General features: G+C 48.4%; 5 protein-coding genes and 1 pseudogene across 6 annotated transcripts in view; 3 read left to right on the top strand and 3 right to left on the bottom strand.

Moving 5' to 3' along the window:
- The window catches only part of LOC136544519 (uncharacterized), a 121,102-nt gene extending 104,102 nt beyond the window's left edge, over positions 1–17,000 (top strand). Inside the window, exon 4 of the mRNA XM_066536656.1 lies at positions 16,929–17,000. Within this exon, the coding sequence (XP_066392753.1) occupies positions 16,929–17,000 (72 nt within the window). The remainder of the gene's footprint in view (positions 1–16,928) is intronic.
- Positions 550–12,088, top strand: LOC136542918 (aspartic proteinase 36-like; annotated as a pseudogene).
- On the top strand, positions 7,751–16,203 carry LOC136542563 (uncharacterized). Of its 2 annotated transcripts, XM_066535065.1 has the most exons (4): positions 7,751–8,201; positions 8,629–8,750; positions 14,668–14,836; positions 14,983–16,203. In XM_066535065.1, exons 3-4 carry the CDS (start codon positions 14,712–14,714, stop codon positions 15,353–15,355), a joined length of 498 nt encoding a protein of 165 aa, XP_066391162.1. In that variant the 5' UTR covers positions 7,751–8,201; positions 8,629–8,750; positions 14,668–14,711; the 3' UTR covers positions 15,356–16,203. The 2 variants fall into 2 exon arrangements, 1 of the variants encoding a protein (XP_066391162.1); XR_010780727.1 differs by lacking the exons at positions 7,751–8,201; positions 8,629–8,750; positions 14,668–14,836 and adding exons at positions 10,302–13,421; positions 13,512–13,616.
- LOC136542562 (fruit bromelain-like) lies at positions 16,945–18,547 on the bottom strand. Its single transcript, XM_066535064.1, has 2 exons — positions 17,982–18,547; positions 16,945–17,881 (listed from the first exon to the last, which is right to left on the bottom strand). Exons 1-2 carry the CDS (start codon positions 18,442–18,444, stop codon positions 17,319–17,321), a joined length of 1,026 nt encoding a protein of 341 aa, XP_066391161.1. The 5' UTR covers positions 18,445–18,547; the 3' UTR covers positions 16,945–17,318.
- Positions 18,548–20,871: 2,324 nt separating this feature from the next.
- Positions 20,872–22,005, bottom strand: LOC136544520 (vegetative cell wall protein gp1-like). Its single transcript, XM_066536657.1, has 2 exons — positions 22,001–22,005; positions 20,872–21,847 (listed from the first exon to the last, which is right to left on the bottom strand). The coding sequence occupies exons 1-2, from the start codon at positions 22,003–22,005 to the stop codon at positions 20,872–20,874; spliced, it is 981 nt and encodes a 326-aa protein (XP_066392754.1).
- LOC136547123 (ribosome-inactivating protein 9-like) lies at positions 21,760–23,566 on the bottom strand. The gene has a single exon (XM_066539091.1). The coding sequence runs from the start codon at positions 23,019–23,021 to the stop codon at positions 22,029–22,031; it is 993 nt and encodes a 330-aa protein (XP_066395188.1). The 5' UTR covers positions 23,022–23,566; the 3' UTR covers positions 21,760–22,028.
- Between the last annotated feature and the right edge of the window lie 18 nt (positions 23,567–23,584).

Raw genomic sequence — 23,584 nt, forward strand, 5'->3', positions numbered from 1 at the left:
GGTTTATAAGCCATATTTTTTTAGTTAAAAAATAGTATTTTTCTCTCATAATAAATCAATCAACGGTACTTTCAGTCATAGCTTATGGAACAGGAAATCTGCCTTTCCCGGTTGTCAAAGTCAGTTTGTGTGATCGTGCTCGTCTCGTGAACGCCCGTCCTTCCACTCTACCACTGCTGTGCAGCGACTGAAAAAAAGACGAGACCCAGCTTAGGCTATCTCCAACAAAGCAACCCAAACCCAAAATGCGGCGTGCACAGGGTATTTAGGTAAAAAAAACCTCTCCAACGGAAGACCCAAAAGGCTACGCATTTTGCGTCCCTGCTGCACCGAAACGCAAAAATGCGTCCTCGTTGAACGACGACGCAAACCTCTGGCGTGCCCGTAGCGGTGGGCCCCGCAGCGTGGAGCGGCCGGCGGCGAGGCGAGCGGCGTGGAGCGGCCGACCCCTCCTCCTCCCTGGTCGACGCGCGGTGGCCTCCCCCTCCACCTCCCTGGTCGACAGCGCGGCCCTCGACGGCGCGGTCAGCTCGGCGAGGCGAGCCTGCTATGGCGAGCCGCCAGTGCTTCCAGGCGAGTCCGCGGTCGGCGGGCGATACGGGGAGCAGGTCGAGGCGAGGAGCGGGGTGGGGCGTGGGTGCGGCCGGCGTGGAGAGGAGCAGCGGGCCCGCGCCGGAGGAGCCGCCGGAGCCTGTGCTCGCCGGAGGAGCCGCGCGGAGCCTGTGTGGATCTGGTCCTGCCCGGCCCTGCAGGCCGCAGGCGTGCGGGCACCGCCGCCGCTCCTAGTGCCCTGGTCGCAGGCATGCGGCCACCGCCGCTGCTCCGAAGCCCACGCCGCCGACGAAGAAGAGGAAGAATGGGTTGTCGGAGAAGGAAGAAAATGGGTCAAGCCCTTTTTTACTGTTGGCGCCCCAAACTCCTAAATGGGTGTTGGGTTTGAGTGGTCGCCGTTGGAGACAGTCTTACCCGCCCTATCCAGTGACAGTCCCACGCGGCCACGCCTGAGCCACCGACTCGTGGGCCCCAGAAGTGTAGACCCCACTAATCAGGTCGGGTAATACGAAGGATCTGCGAGGCGATCTGCAACTGCAACGGTAAGCAAAACACTCCAATATCCGACGTGCCGGACGGGGCCCGCGATGGTACTGTGAATTACCGAATTACCCCTCCACTCGCCTCCCTCTTCTAACGAGTCGTCGCCTCGGCCCGGCTTCGCCCCCCTCGGCGCGACGACCTCTCCCCCCACACCCTCCCTCCCCCCCGTCATTCCCCGCGCGACGAGGCCTCCAGGCCCTCGCCGCCGCCGCCATCACCATCCTCCTCCTGGCCGCCGCGTCCGGGGCCGCCGCTGGATCCCCCGATCGGCCCGCGCCGGGGCCGCCGCTGTTCCTCCCGCTCACGCGCTCGTACCCCAACGCCAGCCGGCTCGCCGCCTCGTCGCGGCGCGGGCTCGGCGACGGGGCGCACCCCAACGCGCGCATGCGCCTCCACGACGATCTCTTCACCAACGGGTCGGTACAGTTCGTTTCTTTACGCTGTTGTTTTCCCCCAATTTTTTTTGTTTCTTTGTTTGCTTGCTCTGTTGGATCTGAGCCGGGAGGCTGCTGCGTGTCGTGGTGGTGGTTCAGGTAGTACACGACGAGGCTGTACATCGGGACGCCCCCGCAGGAGTTCGCGCTGATCGTTGACTCCGGGAGCACCGTCACCTACGTGCCCTGCGCCTCCTGCGAGCAGTGCGGCAACCACCAGGTGGGACTTTGTTCTTTTGCTTCTCTGCTCAGCTATCAGCTAGGAACTTGTGAGATGATATTATTGATTAGGATGATAGCACGCATGAATATGTGAACCCAAGTTGCGAAGCTGGACTAGTGAACTTAGCTAATTAATGGTATGCGAATTATATGGGTTTCTGAGACTACTTGATGCACATGGGCATATATAAACTCTTAACTTTCTGAAGATTATCATTTTCATTTGCAGGTAGATTAGGGAGTTGCAATTTAGTTATGGGTTGGTGATAAATTGTCCTCGTATTGACTGAGGATGTGGGACATGGCTTCGGCCAGAATTTATTTGCTTTTCTAAATGGTCGATTCCTGAAATGCATAGTCTATTGTCCACACTTCCCAACATGTACCCTGCCAATCTTGGCCAGAACCTATAACATTGGATTGCCAACCAATGACCTTGTTTTTGTCGTGATCAATTGTTAGACAACTGCTTAACTTTCTCTCAATATTAAGTGGGTCCCACATATATTGCCAACAAATGACAGGTGTCTGGTTTGGTCATACCTGTGTAACCTTTTTTGTCCTTGAACACTCTTTTTCTACTCAAGGTATAGTATTGCTCAACCATATTGAAATTTGATACTCCCTCCAGTCATAAAAACATGTTTAGGACAACATTTGGTCAAACCTTAAAAACTACAAACACCAATAACTATTAACTTATTTAGTTTGGAAACCTGCAAGTTAGATGTGTAGATTTGTATTCAAAATACTTGCAAAATCTCTTCAATCTAAAGGATTTTAAGAATGTATACTAGAAGAAATTAGTGGTCAAAGATATGCATTGAAGATTGTACAAAGTCAAATACGTAAAATATTTTTTTATCAGAGGAAGTAGATGCTATAATTAATTCATTATCCATTTCGAAAATACATCTCTGCACAATGGAAAATATACTACATCTCCAGTACATGTTCAGACTTCTTTTGCACTGTCTTTGGAATGGTTATCCATGAGATAGTTTGTATTTTAAAGTACTTTGCTAACATCCCATTAGTGTGTGATATATTGTTGAATGTGAATTAATTAAAAATAAAATCTAAAGACAAAACATACATTGGTTAGGGCTTTACAATGGTATGTCATGACATCACCACACATCATCATTTTTGAATGTAAATCAGGAGACAAATCTTAGCATTTGAACAAATTGAGCTGCCCGTCGATATTGCTAGCACACAATATAGTTTTGACTGAACTGAAGGCCCTTCTCAGATGCTAGATTATTCTTTTGCAGCTTTGATGCAACTTTGCAAATGGACTGATGGCTTGGGATCCATCATCATTGTTTTACCACCACCTTTACTTAGTGGATCTTGTGTTCATTGAATGAATCACTCACATCAATACATCATTGCCGAGGCATGTAAAGTATTGTATCTGAAATGATCTTATGTTTTACATTGTAATGTCCAAAAGGCTGAAGATCATATGAGCATGTATTTCTCGGCCTTGATGTATATAATATATAATAATTCGAAAGTCGAAACACATGAAACTCTGTGTGTTACCATATATGCCATACCTTGAGTATGAATCAATATTTTTTTGTCTTGGAGATCACTGTTATTATCTAGTCTCTACTAGTGTTAAGATTTTTTTTTATTGCCTAGAAATTAATTAATCTACAGTAAGATAATCTGAAGTTTGGTTGATGTAGGATCCACGATTTCAACCTGATCTCTCCAGTTCATATTCACCAGTAAAATGCAATGTCGATTGTACTTGTGACAGTGACAAAAAACAGTGCACTTATGAGAGGCAGTATGCTGAAATGAGCTCCAGCAGTGGAGTGCTTGGTGAGGACATTGTGCCTTTTGGCAGAGAAAGTGAACTTAAGCCACAGCGTGCTGTTTTTGGCTGTGAAAATTCTGAAACTGGAGATTTGTTCAGTCAGCATGCTGATGGTATAATGGGCCTCGGTCGTGGTCAACTTAGCATAATGGATCAGCTTGTTGAAAAGGGTGTCATAAGCGATTCATTCTCATTGTGCTATGGCGGTATGGATATTGGTGGTGGCGCTATGGTGCTTGGTGGAGTGCCTGCTCCTTCTGACATGGTTTTTTTCACATTCAGACCCTCTCCGCAGGTAATGTATGGTTTCCTATATGATAACCGATCCTTATTCTTTTTGTGGTACATATTTTTATTAGCTAATCTTAAATTGGCAACAGTCCATATTACAACATTGAGTTAAAGGAAATACATGTTGCTGGAAAGGCACTGCGGGTAGATTCAAGGATCTTCGACAGCAAGCATGGGACTGTTTTGGATAGTGGGACCACATATGCTTATTTGCCAGAGCAAGCTTTCGTGGCTTTTAGAGATGCTGTAAGCTATTTACACGTCCATACCTTTTCTCTTGGATCTTTGTTCTATTGTAGTTATTTTTCCTTCATGTGACATCAATTTGCTTGGAGTTCAGTTTTTGCAATGTACCATGTAAAAAAGGCAGTCTAGCTTCAGAAGCTATCAATAGTATTTGTGGCTAAAACTGCACTAGTGCCATTTTTTTTACTTTTCCGCCTTGCATAAAAGAAGTTAAACATCTTAATGACACCTAGATAAGTTTACACTTCCCTAGATAGAATCAAACTTCTACTTTAGCACAACCTGCTTTTTCTCCTTGACGCCTTTTCATGTCCATTAGCTAATAACTGTATCCCTCCTTTTTCTCTTATTCTCTTGGCTGTTGCTTTACAAACGAACTTCTGGATTACAAGGACACTGTTGACTGGTGCACCTACAATTCCTTTTTGTTTTGTTTGGTTTTGCATGTCATATCCCCTATTAATATATCTAATATTGATGCCCTGTACTATATATATATACTTTCTTTTCCCTTTTCATTGGTGGCTCATGGTGGGTTTCAACTCTTGCCTACCCCAAGTCCTAATTTGCTAGGGACTAAAAGGCTTTGTTGTTGTTGGTTTTGCATGTCACCGGAGCTGAGTGTCTTTGTCTTGGTCCTACTTTAACTAATTTTGAAAAGACTAAGGTGCTGTTTGGTTCCACGCTGGGTGCGGTAACAGCAACGTAATCAGCTGCTGGTGGTAGCTGTTGCAGGGAACTTAAAAATGTCTTTTGTTTGGTTGGCTTTGGGAGCGTTTTTTCATTTCCATGACGCTGTGTCGGCCTTGCGGGATCGGATAACCCCGGTTGGGGAGTGGTAACGAGGTTGTGTGGCCCAGTATCTGATTACACTGTGATCTGTTGTGGGCCGACCGAAACAAATAGAAAACAACGGAAACTGATGTCGCTGTAAAGGCCGAACCAAATGCCTTCTAAGTACCTGGGCAGTCCTCAAACTTGCCCTGTGATGTCTAAGTCCTTTAAGTCTTGAAATTCTGGTCTGGGGAATTAAAGTTGTTAATTGTGCCATTTGAGATCCATATATCTCTTAATTGTTCCCCTGAAGGTCCAAATCTGCATAACCAATGTACTTTCTTACGTCACCTGCAAGTTGGTTCTGGGCTGTGTGTTCATGCTAATTAAAGTGATTGGATCTTGAGTGATACTCAGCATGTTCAAGGGTTCGGATCTGCATTTTAAGAGTTTAGGCTTTAGGGACCTAGATGACACCTTGGACAAGTTTAATGACCACCGGTGTATCTTGTTCTTAAAAATGAATGAGTGGTGGTTATGTTCCTGAAGAAATATGTTTACTGATTCTATGTTTCAATTGATAGGTGACAAGTAAAGTGCATTCTCTCAAGAAAATTCGTGGCCCTGATCCAAATTATAAGGATATCTGCTTTGCAGGTGCTGGAAGGTGACTTTCGCACCATGATTAAAATTTGTTTCTCATTCTCAGTGTTCTTATAATACGCTCCATGATGCTTGTGTAGAACTTAAATATTTATGGTCTTGCTTCCAGGAATGTTTCGAAGCTACATGAGGTATTTCCAGATGTTGACATGGTATTTGGAAATGGACAGAAGCTCTCACTTACACCTGAAAATTATTTATTCCGGGTAGGAGAAATTGTGAACTCATATCTATTTAAATCAATTGAGATAATGTTTGTCTAATTTGTCTGTCGGTGTTGTCTACTCATGTTACGTACTGTGTCTTCCCTTCAATTCTGAAATGCAGCACTCCAAAGTTGATGGGGCTTATTGCTTGGGTGTATTCCAAAATGGTAAAGATCCAACAACACTATTAGGAGGTTAGACACTCAACTTTCAGAGGAAGTGAAGCAAGTGTTATGATCTTTGCACTTCTTACTACTGCCATTTGCTTTACATCTTGTACAATTTGCTGGGCTATTGGTGAATTGTCATTCCTCAATATTTACTGGACTCTCTTTTTACATATATTGGCTTATAAAGTGCACAAGCTTACAGACTTATTCTGTAGAATTACAACCAATATTAGATTGCATCCTTCTATGCAGCGCTTTCGGATCTTATCTTGCATATTAAATGTTATTAGCAAAGGTTGAGTGAATAATATGATATGCAGTGTTACTCTGACCTGCTTATACACTTGCATAATGGATTTTTTTGTATACTTAGTTGACTGGCTTGGAAGAAAAATTTAGCATGTTCTCTCCTTATATATGATCTTAATATATGTATTTTCTGTTAGCTTGATTTATTCAAACTTTATGAGATGAATAACTAATTAAAATTATTAAATCTGAGCACTGCATTTCACTGTCAATATTTGCTTATTTCTTCAGAGTAGCATCTCTTGCCCCTACTCATTCAATCCAATAGTGTACAGCATGCTTCTGAAAGCATGATTGTCGCACAAAATCTGACTGGCAATCTGGCATAGATGCGCAAGCTTAGTCTTCGTTATGAAAGGCATAAATACCATTTTCTGCTAAAGGAAACAAGCAAACTAGTATTCTTTATTTATTATTTCTATATTTCAGACAACCTGGCATATTTAGTTTTTTATGTTTTTTATTATGTTTATGTAGTTGTGATCAAAACTTGAGCCTACTGATGTAGCTTTCTCTATAATGGTAGCCGCGGTTGAAAACTAAAATGATTTAGGATATAGAAATCTCCCTCCCTCCCTCCATAATGGTGAAGAAAAACATGAGTCTGTTGTTAGTTGTTACTATGTGCTATGAGGTCTACATATTCTTTTGCTTGTTCTTTCTGTTGCTATGAGGTTTGTTTATTTAAATATGTTTGCTTGGCTATAACAATTGTCTGAATGAAAGGTTCTTGATTTTCTTGATTCATTCAAAGGCTGTAGTAAAAATAGTCTGTTTCTATTACAAGATCATGACAACAGTTTATTATTTTATGCATTTAGAAACTTAGCCATTTTGAGTAGCTAAAGTAATGACCTTAATGGCAGGCATCATTGTTCGTAATACACTTGTGACCTATGACCGTCACAATGAAAAGATTGGCTTTTGGAAAACTAACTGTTCAGAGTTGTGGGAGAGGCTACATATCGGTGACGCTCCTTCACCAGCCCCTTCAAGTGACACAAATTCAGAAACTGATGTCACCTGCTCATGCCCCTAGTAGCTTGCCAGGTTTGTGCCTAATTATTTTAATTTCTATTAATTTCACATGTATTATATGATGAATGACAAAACATGGATATTTGTTATATTTCACTTGTAACTATCAGTTAGGCATCGATTGTTTTGATCTGCTTTGTTGGTGGCTGTTTTTGTGGTTATGAATATGAAGCTTGATAGGGCTGAAGTTTTTATATGAAATGAGGCAAACAATCGATTTGCCTCTCTTGAAGGTCCTTTAAGCCGCAATTCGACCCATGCTTTACTCATTTTTTTGTTTACCTACTTAGTTCTTTGAGTTTGATGGTACATTCACCAGTCTTTATGGCTTGCACAATAATCTGGTCCACATTTCATATGCCTATAGTAATTTTGTTTTTTGAAGTAGGTTTCTTGGATTAGCGTGCTACAACTGAGACATGATGTGCAACTCTCATAACCTTTGTTAACTTGACACAGACAGACAGCCCCCGCGCGCGCCGCTCCCGGCCAACGCCGCCCCGCGCCGCCGCTCCCGGCCGTCCCCGCGCCGCGCGCCGCCCTCCCCTCCCCGTGCGCCGTGCCCGCGGCCGCCCCCGCGCGGGCCGCCGCCAACGCCGCGCGCCGCAGCCCCTCCCTGCGCCGCGCGCCGGCGCCTGCCCCCCGCCCCCGCCAGCCCCAGCCCCCGCCCCCGTGCTCGTGTGTGGCCGAGCGTGGCCATCTCGCCCACGTCGGCCCGCCAACGCCGGCGAGTGGAGGAGGGGAGGAGGAGGGGGAGGAGGCGAGGAGGAGGCGAGGAGGAGGAGGGGGAGGAGGGGAGGAGGAGGGGCCAGCCCTGCCCCCGGCCGTGCCCCGTGGACCGCCCGCCCCGACGCCGCCGTTCCCGACTCCGGCGACCCCGACCCCGACGCCGCTCGCCCCTACCCTCGGCGCCCGTCAGGTATGCCCTCTCTCTTGTTGTCGTGGTAGTGATAGTTGTAGGAGTATTAGTTGTAGTAGTAGTAGTGCTAGTGGTAGTAGTAGTGGTGGTGGTAGTAGAACTAGTGGTAGTAGTAGTAGAACTAGTGGTAGTAGTAGTAGTGGTAGTAGTAGTAGTAGAACTAGTGGTAGTAGTAGTAGCAATAGTGGTAGTAGTAGTAGAACTAGTGGTAGTAGTAGCAATAGTGGAAGTAGTAGTAGAAGTAGTGGTACTACTTGGATATATTCTTCTGCGTGGATTGATATCCAAACTACATGGCTTCTCTTGAGACATATGTGCTTGTCGACCATCGTGCCGTTGTTTTTTTGCAGGTTTTGGAAACCTCACCGTGTAGGGGAGGTTCTGCTGATTTTTTTTTAAATGACAGTATTTTGTTCCATTTTTGTAGAGAAGAGCCCGTCGGAGCCGAGTCGGAGTTCCCGTCGCCGTGTCGGTCTGCCTGCATCGCGTCGCCTCGCCACTGCACCGACTCGCCACGGCCCCGCTAGCCTGACTCCACCGCCACCCTAGGTACAACCCCTCTTTCCGTATCATGGTCGTAGATCGCGTAACCCAGTTAGGCGTCTTCCGTTTGAAAGAGATATAGTTGGAGGTATGCAGATCTTTGTATATCTATGACCGTATCTATTTCGGATTGTTCACGTTTTTTGGACAGCCCGCAGATGCGTAGATGGATTAGTTTCCATGATCTGCTTCGGTCCGAGATAGAGTTTCGGCATCACATCCCTGTTGTTCTCCGGATACGCACTTTTCTTTTGCAGGACGTGTATCTGGAGAACAGCGGGGAGGTGCTACCGAAATTCTGTCTCAGATAGAAGTAGAGCATGGAAATTAACCTCATCTACGCATCCGCGGGTGGGATTAGGACATATCCTCACATATTAGACAGTAGGAACACCATGTAGATGCAATTGATGGTTATATTACTCGTTGATATATATGTTAGAGGATGGATGACCGTTAGTGGATGTACACGGGCTGGAGAAGTCAGAGTGATTACACCACGGAATGGATGAACAAGACCGATGCTTTCTTGAACAGTGCATTTGGCAAGGCTGCTAAAGGACATTGCCTAATTTTGTGTCCCTGCAGCAAATGTGGAAACAGGAGAAGGGTAAACAAGGTGGAAATGGGTAAACATCTTGTGAAGAATGGATTTACGCCGGACTACACCTGGTGGGTCCACCATGAAGCCCATCGTATGAGAGAGGAGGTGGTGAGACCACGGGTGGAGGCTTTTGATGCTGATGTCGGGGTAGCAGACATGTTAGATAACTTTCACCAAGGACAGTTCGATGAGGGACATGAGAAGGAGAAGATGGAGGCAGCCGCACAGGCGTTCTACGACATGATGGACTCGGCACAGAAACTCCTTCACGATCGGTCAACAGTGTCTCAACTGGATGCTATTGGACGCTTAATGGGGTTGAAGTCCGAGTTAAACTTGAGTCGAGAAGGCTTTGATAAGATGTTGGCCGTGATTGGCACCCTGCTTCCGGAGGGCCACATTCTGCCAAAGAGCATGTACGAGTCACAGAAACTCCTTCGTGCACTTAAGATGCCGTATGAATAGATACATGCTTGTCTGAAGGGGTGCCTCCTATTTAGGAAAGAACACGAGCATGCAAAGTTTTGTCCAAAGTGTAAATCCTCCAGGTACCTGGAGGTAGACTCTGATGATGGCCAGAAGAGGCAACTTACGATCCCCGTGAAAACCCTACGGTACCTTCCGTTCCTACCGAGGATTCAATGGCTATACATGACCGAGGAATCAGCGAAACAGATGACATGACACGAAAATGGCAAACAGTACAATCCTGACAAGTTGGTACACGACAAAGAATTTTTTTTTAAAAAAAATTCAAACTTTGCCGAGTGCCGGCCAGAGGGCACTCGGCAAAGATTTTTTTAAAAAAATTCAAACTTTGCCGAGTGCCGGCCAGAGGGCACTCGGCAAAGAATTTTTTTAAAAAAAAAATTCAAACTTTGCCGAGCGCCGGCCAGGGGGCACTCGGCAAAGAATTTTTAGGAAAAAAATAAAACATCTTTGCCAAGGGCTGGATAGAGTGCACTTGGCAAATATTTTTTTAAAAAAAAAATAAAAAATCTTTGCCGAGTGCCTGCAGGGTTGGCACTCGGCAAAACGACCGTCAACGGGGCTGGCGCCGTGACGGTCGCTTTTCTTTGCCGAGTGCCCTCGAGGCTCTCGGCAAAGCCTTTGCTGAGTGCCCAATAAAAGACAATCGGCAAAGAGGACTTTACCGATCAATTTTTTGCCGTGTGTTCTTTGCCGAGTGCAATTTGGCCTTTGCCGAGTGCCTCAGAACCTGAATCCAGTAGTCATGGGTCCCTGTCTTTTTTCATTAATTTGTTTTTTTACTTAAAAATATTTTTAGAGTAGTTTTATTTGTTTCTTTGATTATAAAGTTCCTCTCTCCATTCTACAAATTTATTTAGGTTTATGCTTGTTAAAAAGTTTATAAATCTATAACTAAGTTATACATGATCCAATGAGTATCAAATTTTTACTACAATTCAAGCATACAATAATTAGCCCACCATAAAAATTTCACCATAATTGGACCATAGAAGCTGCAGCTATGAATTAATTACAGAAAAGCATAAATCTAAAGCTATAGCAAAAAATTTATACTAAAACATATCATATTATATATTCACTGTGTAGATCTAATCATGTGGAGTCTAACAAAATTGGATTTTCAATTTTATGATTTTTTTGTGATTTACTATGATTCTTCAAATATTTAGTCAAAATAAATAAAAAAGAAAAAGACAAAATCGCCTTTGTAAACCGTTGATATCTGGTTAGAGAGGTAAAACGAACGGTTTTAAAAGTTCAGGGACGTGGTGTACCCAATTTTAAAGTTCAGGGAGGAAAAGTAGACTTTCGTAAAAGTTGAGGGAGGTAATGTGGACTTTTTGCCCATGTAGGTCCTTTCTGAAGACCTGCACAAATGGGCCACTAAGGCACTGAGGCCCTGTTTGGATTTCTCAAGTTTTTGCCAGTTTCTAAGAATCTGACTTTTAGAAACTGTGTGGAATCCAAACACCCTCAGTTTTTGCTGCCAGTTTTTGCCAGATTCTTAAAAACTAGGAAGCTGTTGATACCCAACTTTTGCTAGGTTTTGTGACCTATAGAGCAATAAATGAAGCCAGATTCTTATAAACTAAGGGATTTAAAAACCCTACCAATTTTTACTCAGAATCTAGATTTTGAAAACTAGAGGCAAAAACTGGTTTTTAAAAATCCGAAACTGATCAAACATGCCCTAAGCTAGAGAAAATGGACTTCCTTGGCTGCCGATGCGTCTCGTTGGATTTTGGGTTAAAAAAAGTCTTTGACCCCTCGATCTTAAAGGGTTGCTCGTTTTTTCTCTCTCGTCTATAAAACATATTTTTGTCCCATCTTAAATTTTAACATGCTGGATTTTTTCCCCAACGTCGCATCATATCAACCATCTAAGTGGCACCAATTAATAGTTTATGGAGCAAATCGGCTTACAAAATATATTAATTTCGAATTATCAATGCAGTCCTATTTACCCTTCTTAGTTAGAGTGGTGCTACGTAGCATGATTGATGTAGTGTCACATTAGACAAACTTGCAAATTGGTTTACAAATCTCCATCTGATACTAAAGAGGGAAGCATTTATTTTAACTGTTTTTTATTTTTCAAACTGCCCTTCTTTTGTCCTGTTTCTTTTTTCTTCCTAAATTACCCTCGTGTCCCACCCTATACTGTTAAATATCTATACCTAATATATTATATCCAGTTGGACAGATTGTTCTGTACGGAAGTGTATTTGGTTTCTCGGTCCAAGTATAATGTATCAAATAAATTGACGTGAAGAGAAAAGGAAGTAGTGGTGAGAAGAAAAATATAAAATAAGAGTGTATTTGTAGCCACGTATTCTTGAACATATCATGGGAGTTGAATAAAAATTTCTGATCTCCAAATAAGTGATTGTGCAATAAACTACACGTTCCATGTAAACTATGGACACGTTTGCTATTAAAAAAACTTAAAAAGCGAGGTATGAAAAAAAATGGTTTTATTCATGATCCGGAGAATCGAACGACTTAGAAAGTTTTTCTTTCTTTCTTTTCGTCCGGCCGAACCACAGAAAGTAAAGAATAACGGCCCAGCCCAACACATGAGGCTCGCGAAACTGGGTCAACAGCCTGCCCAGAACTCCGACCCAACCCGATTCCCCAGTCGCCGACCAAGCCATCTCCCGATCCCGTCCCAATCGACCAACGCCGTCCCTTCTCGTCGAGTCTCGACCTCTCCCTACCGGCTAACCCTAGCAGCGGCACGCGGGCGACGGTGACCGGTGGCGCGCCACCGGCGAAGGGATTCAGCGGTCCCCCCTCCTCCGTCCCAGGCGCGGCGGCGCTCTACAGGTACCTCCACCTCTTTCTCCCCATCCATCTCTGTCCTGGGCCCTCCTCGCGCGAGGCAGCATGCCCGCAGCTACTCTCTCCCCCGTCCTCTCGCGCTCACGCAGTAGCAGATGCTTCTCCCCCCCCTCTTCACTGACACCGCTGGCATGCCCTTGTGCACCCCCCCCGCCCCCCTTGTGCTCTGTTTTTTTCCTCTCTCTGCTTTACAATTTTGACCCAATCCCTGATGAATTCGATAAGTGTGCTGTCTTGAGTTTTCTTTTTTTTGTGTGAAAAAAAGTATACGTATTTGGTTGTAAATCTCTAATTTTCTTGCTTACCGTATTGACGCACACCTCTCTTGCATATTCTCGTGAAAAAAGGAGCAATTTTGAACTGGTCTACTAAGTATATACTGGGTACACTTGACTGCTGATGAGGTGATTTGTGAATGGGGATACCTTTGCAGCCCACAGACATAAAATGATATGTTTCAAAATATGTACTATAGAAAGTAGAAATCCAGTGACTAGCCGTTCGGCTGCTATACACGCCTCCGACGGCGCCGTGTCGTTTCCCTCTCTCCCATTCGCTCGCCCGCTAGGGTTCCAGTCCTTGCGGCGCTGCGTGTCTCCGTCCGCCGCTCCCCGCCACCCCCAACGCCTCCACCTCTCGAACCGGACACCCTCCGGTCGTTAATCGACTGCAAACGCCGGGATCCGCGCTGCCCCCCCCTCGACCCGTCGTCGATTGGCGGCGCTGCCGGTTTGTCCGAGGTATTTCATCGCCGTCGTCTCCTTTTCCGTCCCTCCCCCCTTCGGATCTGGCCGTCAAAGACCTCTGACATCCCGCTTTCGTTTCAACAGGATCCTTGCGCGTCCGGGATCCAGCCGATTTGAAGTCTGATCTGGTTGTTCACGACCTCGTCGCCTCATTGGACCCGTCATCGGCCGTCGATTTCGCCAGATCCGGTACGTAACCGTTTTAACCGCACCCTTCCCGCTGTTCTTACGACTCCGTTTAGTCTAGGTTTAGATTTGTTTGCAATAGACAAAGCTAATATACTACAAATAGGACCTGCAAATGTCCTACCACCAGAACCATGGAAAATTGGAATCAATTGACAGAAGAAAGTTCAGCGGGACTTACAAAGTCTTCTGGTGCTCGAACACCTTGTCACGCTGTGCGATGGAGTTGGCAAGGTCGGGTTTCAACCGCTGGTCCACGAACTCCTCGAACTTTCTCACTTTCTCCTGCCGCGCCCACGGCTCTGCTGTAGCCATGGCCTGGCTAGTAGTAGTGGGACCAGGATTTTAACAGGGTAGGCCTGTTCGGTATAATTCAATACACAATATCAAAACAAAATATTAATCCTATTCAGTATCATGATTGCAATCTATTATATTACATCCTACTGCTAAAGGAAAAGAATAGAATGAATAATGCGGGACAATTTGATGTTTGGCAGAATCGTTATTTTGGTCCCTCAACTATTACTCGAGGCTCAGTTTCGTCCCTGAACTTTCAAAACGGCCGTTTTAGTCCTCAAACTCTACTTTTAGGCTCAATTTCATCCTAGAACTATAAAGATGATCGTTTTAGTCCTCAAACTTTGTATTTTGGGCTCAATTTCATTTATAAACTATCAAAGTGTATTTTGTTCTTTAAAGTTGTATTTGCGGACTAGAACAAAATACATTTTGATAGTTTATAAATGAAATTGAGCCCAAAATGCAAAGTTTGAGGACTAAAACGATCATCTTTATAGTTCTAGGATGAAATTGAGCCTAAAAGTAGAGTTTGAGGACTAAAACGGCCGTTTTGAAAGTTCAGGGACGAAACTGAGCCTCGAGTAATAGTTGAGGGACCAAAATAGCGATTCTGCCAAACATCAAATTGCCCCGCATTATTCATTCTATTCTTTTGCTTTAGCAGTAGGATGTAATATAATAGATTGCAATCATGATACTGAATAGGATTAATATTTTGTTGTGATATTGTGTATTGAATTATACCGAACAGGCCTACCCTGTTAAAATCCTGGTCCCACTACTACTAGCCAGGCCATGGCTGCAGCAGAGGCGTGGGCGCGGCAGGAGAAAGTGAGAAAGTTCGTGGACCAGCAGTTGAAACCCGACCTTGCCAACGCCATCGCACAGCGTGACAAGGTGTTCGAGCAGCAGAAGACCTTGTAAGTCCCACTGAACTTTCTTCTGTCAATTGATTCCAATTTTCCATGGTTCCGGTGGTAGGACATTTGCAGCTCCTATTTGTAGTATATTAGCTTTGTCTATTGCAACTTGTTCTGATGATGGCGCTTTTCTGGATGCTGATCAGCTTGGATTTGAAGAGGAACATTGAAATTTTGGAGAGGAATGGTGTTACCAGCATGCGGTCCATGGTCAATCTTGGACGCCGGAGCAGCAAGTCGAGAGGAAGACGGAATCCGGCGGGGAATCGAGCGGACGCAATGAAAACTGGCGGGAATCGACGGCGTCGCGTCCGCGCTAGAAGGAAAAGGGTGGGAATCGACCGCATATATGCTGTTGCGCGGCAAACCTCCCGCTCGAGGGCTTTTACTACAGGCGCGGGCCGCTGCAGCTTCACGGAGAGAGGAGAGGAAAAGAGGCGGCGGCGGCGGTGGCCCTGCTTCTTGGCCTCCTCCTGGCTGCTCGAGTCCACCAGGGGTCCGTTCGCACCGCACCTGTAGCTCCTGCTCGTCCGCACCTGCTCGCCCGCCTCCGTCGACCGTATACCCGTTCGCCTCGTATGCTCCCTGCCTCCTCTCTGGTCTCCTCTGCAGCCTTGCTTCCCTCCTCTTCCTCTGCTTCCCTCTTCCTCTGTTTCTTTCTCTTCCTCTGCTTCCCTCCTCTTCCTCTGTTTCTTTCCCTCTTCCTCTGTTTCTTTCCCTGCAGCACTAGTCATTAAGTTATATTATGTTATTAGAGACTAATTTGTGGCTATTGAGTGATGAGAGATTTCATATTTGCTATTTTGCTACTTTACGTTGTGCACTAGCACTCTGGTAGCATTATTTATTATGTATTACATGCTAAGACTTGACAATATTAAGGTATGATTTGCTTCTGAATTTTAGTATCATTATATATTAAGATGATCGTATGGCGTCGCCTAGGCGTCCGCCATAAACGCCTAGGCGTTGTGAAGGGGGTATGGCGCCGCGCGTCGCCGCAGCGCCTCAAAAACAATGATCAATAGTTTCACATGCTCTGGGGGAATGGTCAGTGCTGCATTTATTAGGATAAAAGTATAGTCATATCAAAACCACTAATACACTGTGCTACAGTGAAATGCAGGTCCACAGTTGAATAGGTATGTTGCCTATGCTCTTTTAGCCTGGTCTGGGATTGTTCTATTGATCTCTAAACCCTCTAGTTTAGACAACTCATCCGTCATAGTATAGTCTAAGCATTGACTGGAGAGGTTTTGTTGGATATCAGTTTGCTCAAAGGATATAATCACAGATTTGATGGTCTTGTTAGTGCTAATGTATCTTATTACGCGATGGAAGAGACATCTTTCTGTTGAATTTCAATAGCAAGTTAGCCACTGAATCTAAGCAGATCTTCTGAAGTGATTGTTCATATTTGTGTTATTGTGTACCCTGGAGTCTGATTCCAGAAGTCATCACATTATACTCTTGAAACACATCAGGCTTCTTAGAGAGAAGCTTCACTGTTTAAGCTTGACCGCTAGCATTATTGTTTTCTCTCTTTGCGTGATCCTGTGTTTGTTTCATTTATGGTCGAACACTTTCCTTCTGCATTTTTGGGTTCCCATGACTAAAATTTATCGATAGGTTGATGTTTCATTTTAGAAAGTTTCATGGTTAAATACTCTAATCATGTTATATACATGTTTAGATGTCCCTAAAGCAACATTTGTCCAGATTTTAACCTTGGAAATCTTGCACTTTGCAGGCAAATAGATGAATACACACATCTCATCGCAAGCATAAAAGCACAAATCAAATTGCTATGTACAATGTATTATAATTGTCTAGGTGTTCCATTATGTCGTAGATCATACCCCTTCTGTTCCAAATTATAAGATATTTTGGTCTTTTTAGATACGCTGCTTTTACTATGTATTTAACATAGTGTATATCTAAGTGCATAACAAAAGATATGAATCTAGAAAAGCCAAATCATCTTATAATTTGGAATTGAGTAAATGATAGGTGTTCTTGCATATGCCGTTATCTGCTTAAATCCAGATATTAATGTGCCCTACTGCTTAGCCATTGGTAATTCCACACGCAGGTATGTGAAGGTATCCGCGAAGTGCTGCAGCTGCCAGCGGAGAAAGAGTTATCGCCTAGGAATACGTGGTAGAATTTGGTTCTCGCTGGAGCAGGGGGGTGGTGTGCTGCCGTCGAATGTAGTGCAGTTCTGCAAACATGGTTCCATTTTTACATCTGAACTCCTGCAGTTGAAACTATTGAGGTGTCGAGAGTATCTTAGACCAGACAACGAGGTTCCCCTTCGTACTACAACAATCTTTTCGACGACACCACGCATACTGATTTCTAAGTTTTCATTGCGTTGGCATATGGCCTCGAGGGTTTCCTGCTGAAGTGCAGTGCACACCGGCGAAAGTGAAGCATCTCGCTCGCAGATTTGCAGTTTATTTGAGCCTCTTATCCATTGAGCTCACATCACCGGGTAGGACGGCCTGCTGGCGATTCCGCACAAGCCTTCCCTGACCCTGACGCGCCTCTCCATGCGCACGTACCCATTCTCGCCGCACGCGTCGCCCCACGAGTTCTTGACGATCCAGTACTTGTGGTCGCCGGCGTCGGCGCCGTACCCGACCACTGTGACGGCGTGGTTGATTCCGGCGTCGCAGGGGCCCAGCAGCACCCCGCCCTTGTAGTGCTGGAAGGTGACGGCGTTGATGGACACGACGACCGGCTGCTGCGTCACGGCGCGCTCCAGCGCGGCCTCGCTGTTGGGCGGAACAGCCGCGCCGTGGCGGATCCTGCCGCGCCTGCACTGCCCCTGCTTGCTCTCGTAGGGGTACTCCCACGCGGTGGCGAGGCCGCCGTTGCGGGCGACCCACCACATGGTCGTCGCGGGATCGCCGCTGCCGCATCTGTAGTTGGGCGGGGAGGCGCAGTCCACGAGCTCCTGCTCTGACAGGGAGACGAGACGGCCCGTCCGCAGCTTGTACAGGCTCTCGATCGACGCCACCGCGGCGAACGCCCAGCAAGAGCCTGCAGTGCAAGGACATGTCACGAGGATGCTGGGTACAAATGCATATTTATCATGTTCATGGCACGTGGACAAGGCGTCATCTTTTGCTGACGTACGTACCACAGGTCATTTGGTGCTTGATGGGAGTCACAGCACCCCAGGCCCTCCAGTCGACGCTGTAGGGAACCTGGCCGAAGGCGTCGTCCGAGTAGCTGTTGTTGCGACGCGTGGCGGCGTCGAGCGGCCGCGTCACGGCCTCGTCACGGGCCGCGAGCACCTGCCCGGGCGGCATGGTGTACGCGGCCAGGAACTCGTCGCTCGTGAGGTCGGTGAACTGGTTCTCACCGAGCTGGTACGAGAGCCCGCCGCGCCGGTTCGTGGCCTCGATGTACTCCACGTTCCGGCGGTACACCTCGAACCGGCGCTGGTGCTCCGCGGCGGTCGCGTAGGTCCGGTTGTGCGCGGCGCGCCAAGCGTGGAACCGGTTCGTCATCATGAGCATTTCGCTGGACGCCGCGGCGCTGGCCAACAGGAAGCTGGTGCACAGGAGGGCGAGGGCTAGACAACGTGAGGCGGCACCCATGATGAACACGTACAATACAGTCGATCGATGTGGCCCGATGCTCCAGCTGGTATCTCTGGCCGTGAAAGTTGCTTGCTTGGAGTCTGCTAGCTTTACAGTTCACACCGACGACGTACCTCCCGGATGAGAGACCGTCTGTTAATTAGGTTCAGTGGTCCGATTTTAGTTAAGGATAAGACGCACGCGAAGTTCATGGCGGCCACAGTTTTAGTTGTGCTGTTAAGAGTTAGCGCAACCATATAGTAGTGGCAGTGTGGCACTACGTATAGTGAAGCGTGCGTTACGTCGTTGCCTGCACTCTGAACTCTTGGTTAGAGATGTCCAGCAATACGCTAATCCCCTAAACTAGCCTCCTACTTATCTGAGTAGGGGCTCTATGTTTTTTTAGGCCTTGGTTTCTAGCTGTCATTTTTAACACACCCTAAATCTCGGCCCATATTCTTTTTTGTCCTCTCTAATTTCAACATATTGACCCTGCATTTTCATCATTTCACCTTACAATTCAATTTCAAATGCATAGATTTCAACCACAATAAATTTATCAAATTTAAGCACGACAAATACAAATTGTATCTCAATTTTTTTCTCGAACGTGCCGTGTAGCACGTATTTCATTAAGAGGAAGTAGACAACACCGAACCAAACAACAAACAGCTCAATACTAGGTAACCAAAGGTTTCCTATGCGAGAAGGAAGAAAAACAGAAGCGAAAAAACTAAAGAAAACTACGACGAAGCCGGCTACTACCACAAGAGGAACTAAAAGCAACAACGGGCTAAGGTACAGCGAGCTAGTAAACTTGGCCATAGGCAACGATTGGACGACCTAGAGCGGGTACTCTAAGGTAGGCTAAACCTCGAGGTCAACCCCCTCCACCAGCTGGATGCCGTCAATCGCGCAGCCTGCCGGGAAGAGCATCCTGATTGCCTCGCGCTTGGACTCCGAGAGAGGCTCGCCGAATAGGGCCATGTACTTATTGAAATCGCCCTCTGCATCTGCCTGCGGCGCCTGATCCTGCTGGCGGAGTCCCCATTTTGCCATCATCACGTTCTGGGCTTGCACGGTCGGGTTGGAGGCTCTGCATCTGCTCTTGGCCGCAAGCCTCCCGCTACGACGTGGTGGTGAGAATGTGCATTCAACAGCACGACGCCTCCTAGGAACACAGAGACGTGGAGGTTTGACCAAGATCGGCTCCGTGATGGCAGAGCAAAGTTGTGACTGTAGATACTGCGAGATGCCACTTGGTGACACCGGAGCTGCCGCCACAGCCGCCGCCGCGCCCATGGCGACAAGGCCACAGGCGGGGATGGAACTCTGGACGGCGTCCTCGCGTGGTCCGAGTGTTCCTCGTCCGAAGAAGGGGCTGAGCGAGATGGGCCAGCACAAAGCTACGCCGGAAGGAGCGACCCTCCTGTTGGGACCCCCACACCCGAAGGCTCCTCCAAGACGACCAACAGTGGGTCGATCCGGCTGGGGCGATCGAGGCTACCAACTCCTCGAGCATCGGGGCATCCGCGGCGTCGCGAACAAGGAGCACGTCGTGAGGCCAAACAAACAGCATCAACGGGTCAACCCAAGGAAGGCACGTCCCGCTGGCTGGCACGACGAGGTCGGCCGCAGCGTCGGTGGAGGGGGCGTTGGTGCCAACCTGTGGTGTCAACGGGTCAACCCAAGGAAGGCACGTCCCGCTAGCCAGCACGAGGTCGGCCGCAACGTCGATGGAGGGAGCATTGGTGCCTTCCTGTGGCCGTCTTGGGCGCCTCGTGCGTCGGCGCCGACGTCCTCGACCGACAAGCGTACCGGCTGACGGCACATGCATAGCCCCACCCAACTCCACCAGACCGACGAGGGCAGGTGGCTGTAGTCGACGACCAGCCTGCGCGCCCAAGCGACGACGCCGGCGCTTCCCGTCGTCGACCCCTGGAGCAGGAACCGTTCGCGGACGCTTATAGGCACGGGCCAGGTGGCCCAAACCATTGCAGCGTAGGCACCGGCATGGGAGGCGGCATGTCGCCACGCGGTGTGTCCATGACAGGCAATTGAGACACCGGCCCCGGAGCTCGTCGGGGAAGCGCCAACCAACGACCTGCTTAACCTGACGGTGGTGCTGCGTGGCTGCGACGCCCTGACAGGGCAGCACCTCTTGCCACCCATCACGATCCGGCGAGGAGGCCCTTCGGTAGGGGCCAAGCCGCCTGTGCAGTAACCCAACCACATCCGCCGGACATGCCATGCACGGTGGGTGCGACGAGGAGACGGTGGGGTGTGCCGGGCGCTGGGCATGACGTGGTGGCACATCGGCGTTAGGTGCGGTGACCCTGCGGCGCGGACCCAGCCGTTGGTGCACCGAAATCCACTACACAGCCCCGTTCTCCGTTGCCGGAACGGAGCGCTGAGTCCCGCGACCGGCCTCCGGCCTCGCGCGCCTTAGTCGACCACGCCCACGCTCGGAAGCCTCGTTCGTGCCGGATCGACCGGGCAGGTGACGCCTTCCCGTGCGCTTGTGCCTGTGCATGCGGCACCCAAGATCCGCATCGGGGGCGGAGAAGCGTCGCCGGGGGGTTTCGGGGACTCGCTTTCTGAGTCCCAGGTGAGCCGGCACACGCCGGTGCATGCCATACCCACCCGCAATCCTCTCCCACGGGAAGGAGGACCGTGGGGATCTCGCTGCTGCCTCCTGTGACGAGACCGCAAAGAGCGCCTAGGGAGCGTGCGACCACCGCCAAGACTGCCCCTGGGAGCGGGAGCCCGGGACGGCCCCGGCTCCCTGACCGGAGAAGGTCCCTGCGGCGACAGCTTGCGGACCGTGTCGAGGTAGGGAGTTGGTGAGGCCATCGGCGTGGGCTCATCGTCGTAGTCGTCGCGGAAGCCATCGTCCGCCCACCGGCGAAACTTGGAGCGGCCCTCCGAGGCACCGCTGGGATAGAAAGGTGCGGCGTCGGGAGAGAGGGGCGAGCCATGGCCGCTGGAGGCGGAGCAGGGCACCGGATCCTCCGGCGGGCCCAGGATCCGCCCCGGATCTGGTCGTGGCGGGGCCGTGGGGGGCGGATCCGGCACCGCCGGCGGCGGTAGTGGCGCGGCGGCCGGCGGCGGCGCCCGCGCGGAGGCCACGCACGTGCCGTCCCCCGCGCGCGGCTGAGCAGGGGAGGGGGGCGGCCTTGGGGAGGGGAGGGGAGGGCGGCGGGAGTGGCGCGGCGGCCGGTGGCGGCGCCCGCGCAAGGCCACACACGTGCCGTCCCCCGCGCGCGGCTGAGCAGGGGAGGGGGCGGCCTTGGGGAGGGGAGGGGAGGGGGAGGCGGGCACCGGGTCCGGGGAGGCCGCCGGCGCCGGCGGCGTTGGCGTGTGGGTGACCGCCAGGGGCAGGCGGAGGAGTCCTTGGCTCGATATGGTGATGGATCCGTATCTCAAATTTAAACCACCACATCATCGGGAGCATGCTGGATTTTATTTAGATATTTCTTATTAGAGGCCTACAAACGAACACCACGTACGCGGGGTGTATTTATTTGTATAGAAACATAGTAGTAGCACCCACGATATGCATATATAGGAGTACAACATGGCAAGTCATGATGTGTCGATCATCAGACCTCGCTGTTCTCATATGTAGCACTAGTAGTGGCAGTAGGTTGATACTTAACGAGCGCAACGATCCTCGCAGCATCGTTGTTATTGTTGATGCCAAGCTTCTGCATGTCGGGGATCACAGCATTCTGGTTTTTAGCCCAGTCGAAGGCAGCTTTCGAGATCCTGTCCCATTTCTGCACCTGCTTCCCCTGCATCTGGCTTAAGGTCACCCCTGGCTGGTTGTTGAACCCCGCTTCTACCGTGCGGGACACAGTGATGAACCGGATCCCCTCGCACACCATGACCACCAGCTTCGCCAGTTTGCTCTTCGTGTCAGCTTGGGGGTCAACCACCGCTGCCAGATCAGCATCCTGCAGCATCAGCAGCTCCTCCTCCTCCTCCTCCTCTAATGTCATTGTCGTCTTCTTCGCCAGGTCGTTGACGACTCTGGTCATTTCGGCACGGCCCAAGGTGATGATCTCCAGACCCTTATTGCCGATGAGGTCCTGGTACCGGCCGCCAAAGCCGAGCCACCTCGGGTTGTCGTCGAGGAGGTGGGTGTCGCCGTTCTTGCCGAACTCCCACCACACACCGGCCGGGGTCCTGAAGCCGACGAGGTAGAGGTTGTCCATGCGTATGGCGAGCGTGATGGAGCTGGTTTTGGTTTTGAGCTCGATGTGGAACCAGAGATCGGGGACCTTCTTCTCCGGCGGCAGCACATGCTGGGGTATGCCTTTATGGTCGGTGCAGTATTTGATCACTTCTTTCCGGGCCCAGGCAATGAAGGAGCCGTAAGTGTAGTTCACGTCATCCACGTTGAAGGTTTCAGTGAACCTTGGTACTATTCTTTTCTTTGTTTGCGTAATAAGATCACTGAACTCTGGGTTTGGCTCGGCCATTGTCTTCTCTTTTGTATCAACGGCTAAAAGGATGGATGGGTTGTTGGCATTGTGAATTGGGATGATGTACTTGCAGATATATATAGTGGGAGAGTTGGGGCATGTAGCCATGTAGGTATTCTATATCTATGTATCTATATCCATATCATTTCTCACTAATAGTCATGTCATTTCACTAACTTCCAAACTTTTAATGAAAGCAAACCATCCATATCATCTTCCACTCACTTTCCACATCATCTCCCACTAATAGACATGTCACTAACTTTTAACCTCTTAATGAAAGCTTTTCACGTCATCTTCACTAAACAAAATTACTAACTTTCAGCCTTTTTGTAAAAGCAAGCCATCCACATCATCTCCCACTAACTATCCACGTCATCTCCCACTGATAACCATGTTATCCCACTAACTTCCAACCTCTTAACGAAAACAATCCATCCACATCATCTCTCACACTATCCCACCATCTTCCTCTGATAGTCATGTCATCTCACTAATTTCCAACCTTTAATAAAAGCTATTCACATCATCTCCACTAAGCGTAATTACTACTTTCAATATATAAGAAACAAGAAGCATACGTCGCGTGTTGTTGTGAGAATTGTGGATTAGTGGATTTCATGGCATGTTGACATGGACAACGAAATTGTCGGGTACCATAAAAAGGGGTC

The sequence above is a fragment of the Miscanthus floridulus genome, chromosome 3 (assembly GCF_019320115.1).
Source record: "Miscanthus floridulus cultivar M001 chromosome 3, ASM1932011v1, whole genome shotgun sequence".
In the NCBI taxonomy this organism is placed as follows: Eukaryota; Viridiplantae; Streptophyta; class Magnoliopsida; order Poales; family Poaceae; genus Miscanthus; species Miscanthus floridulus.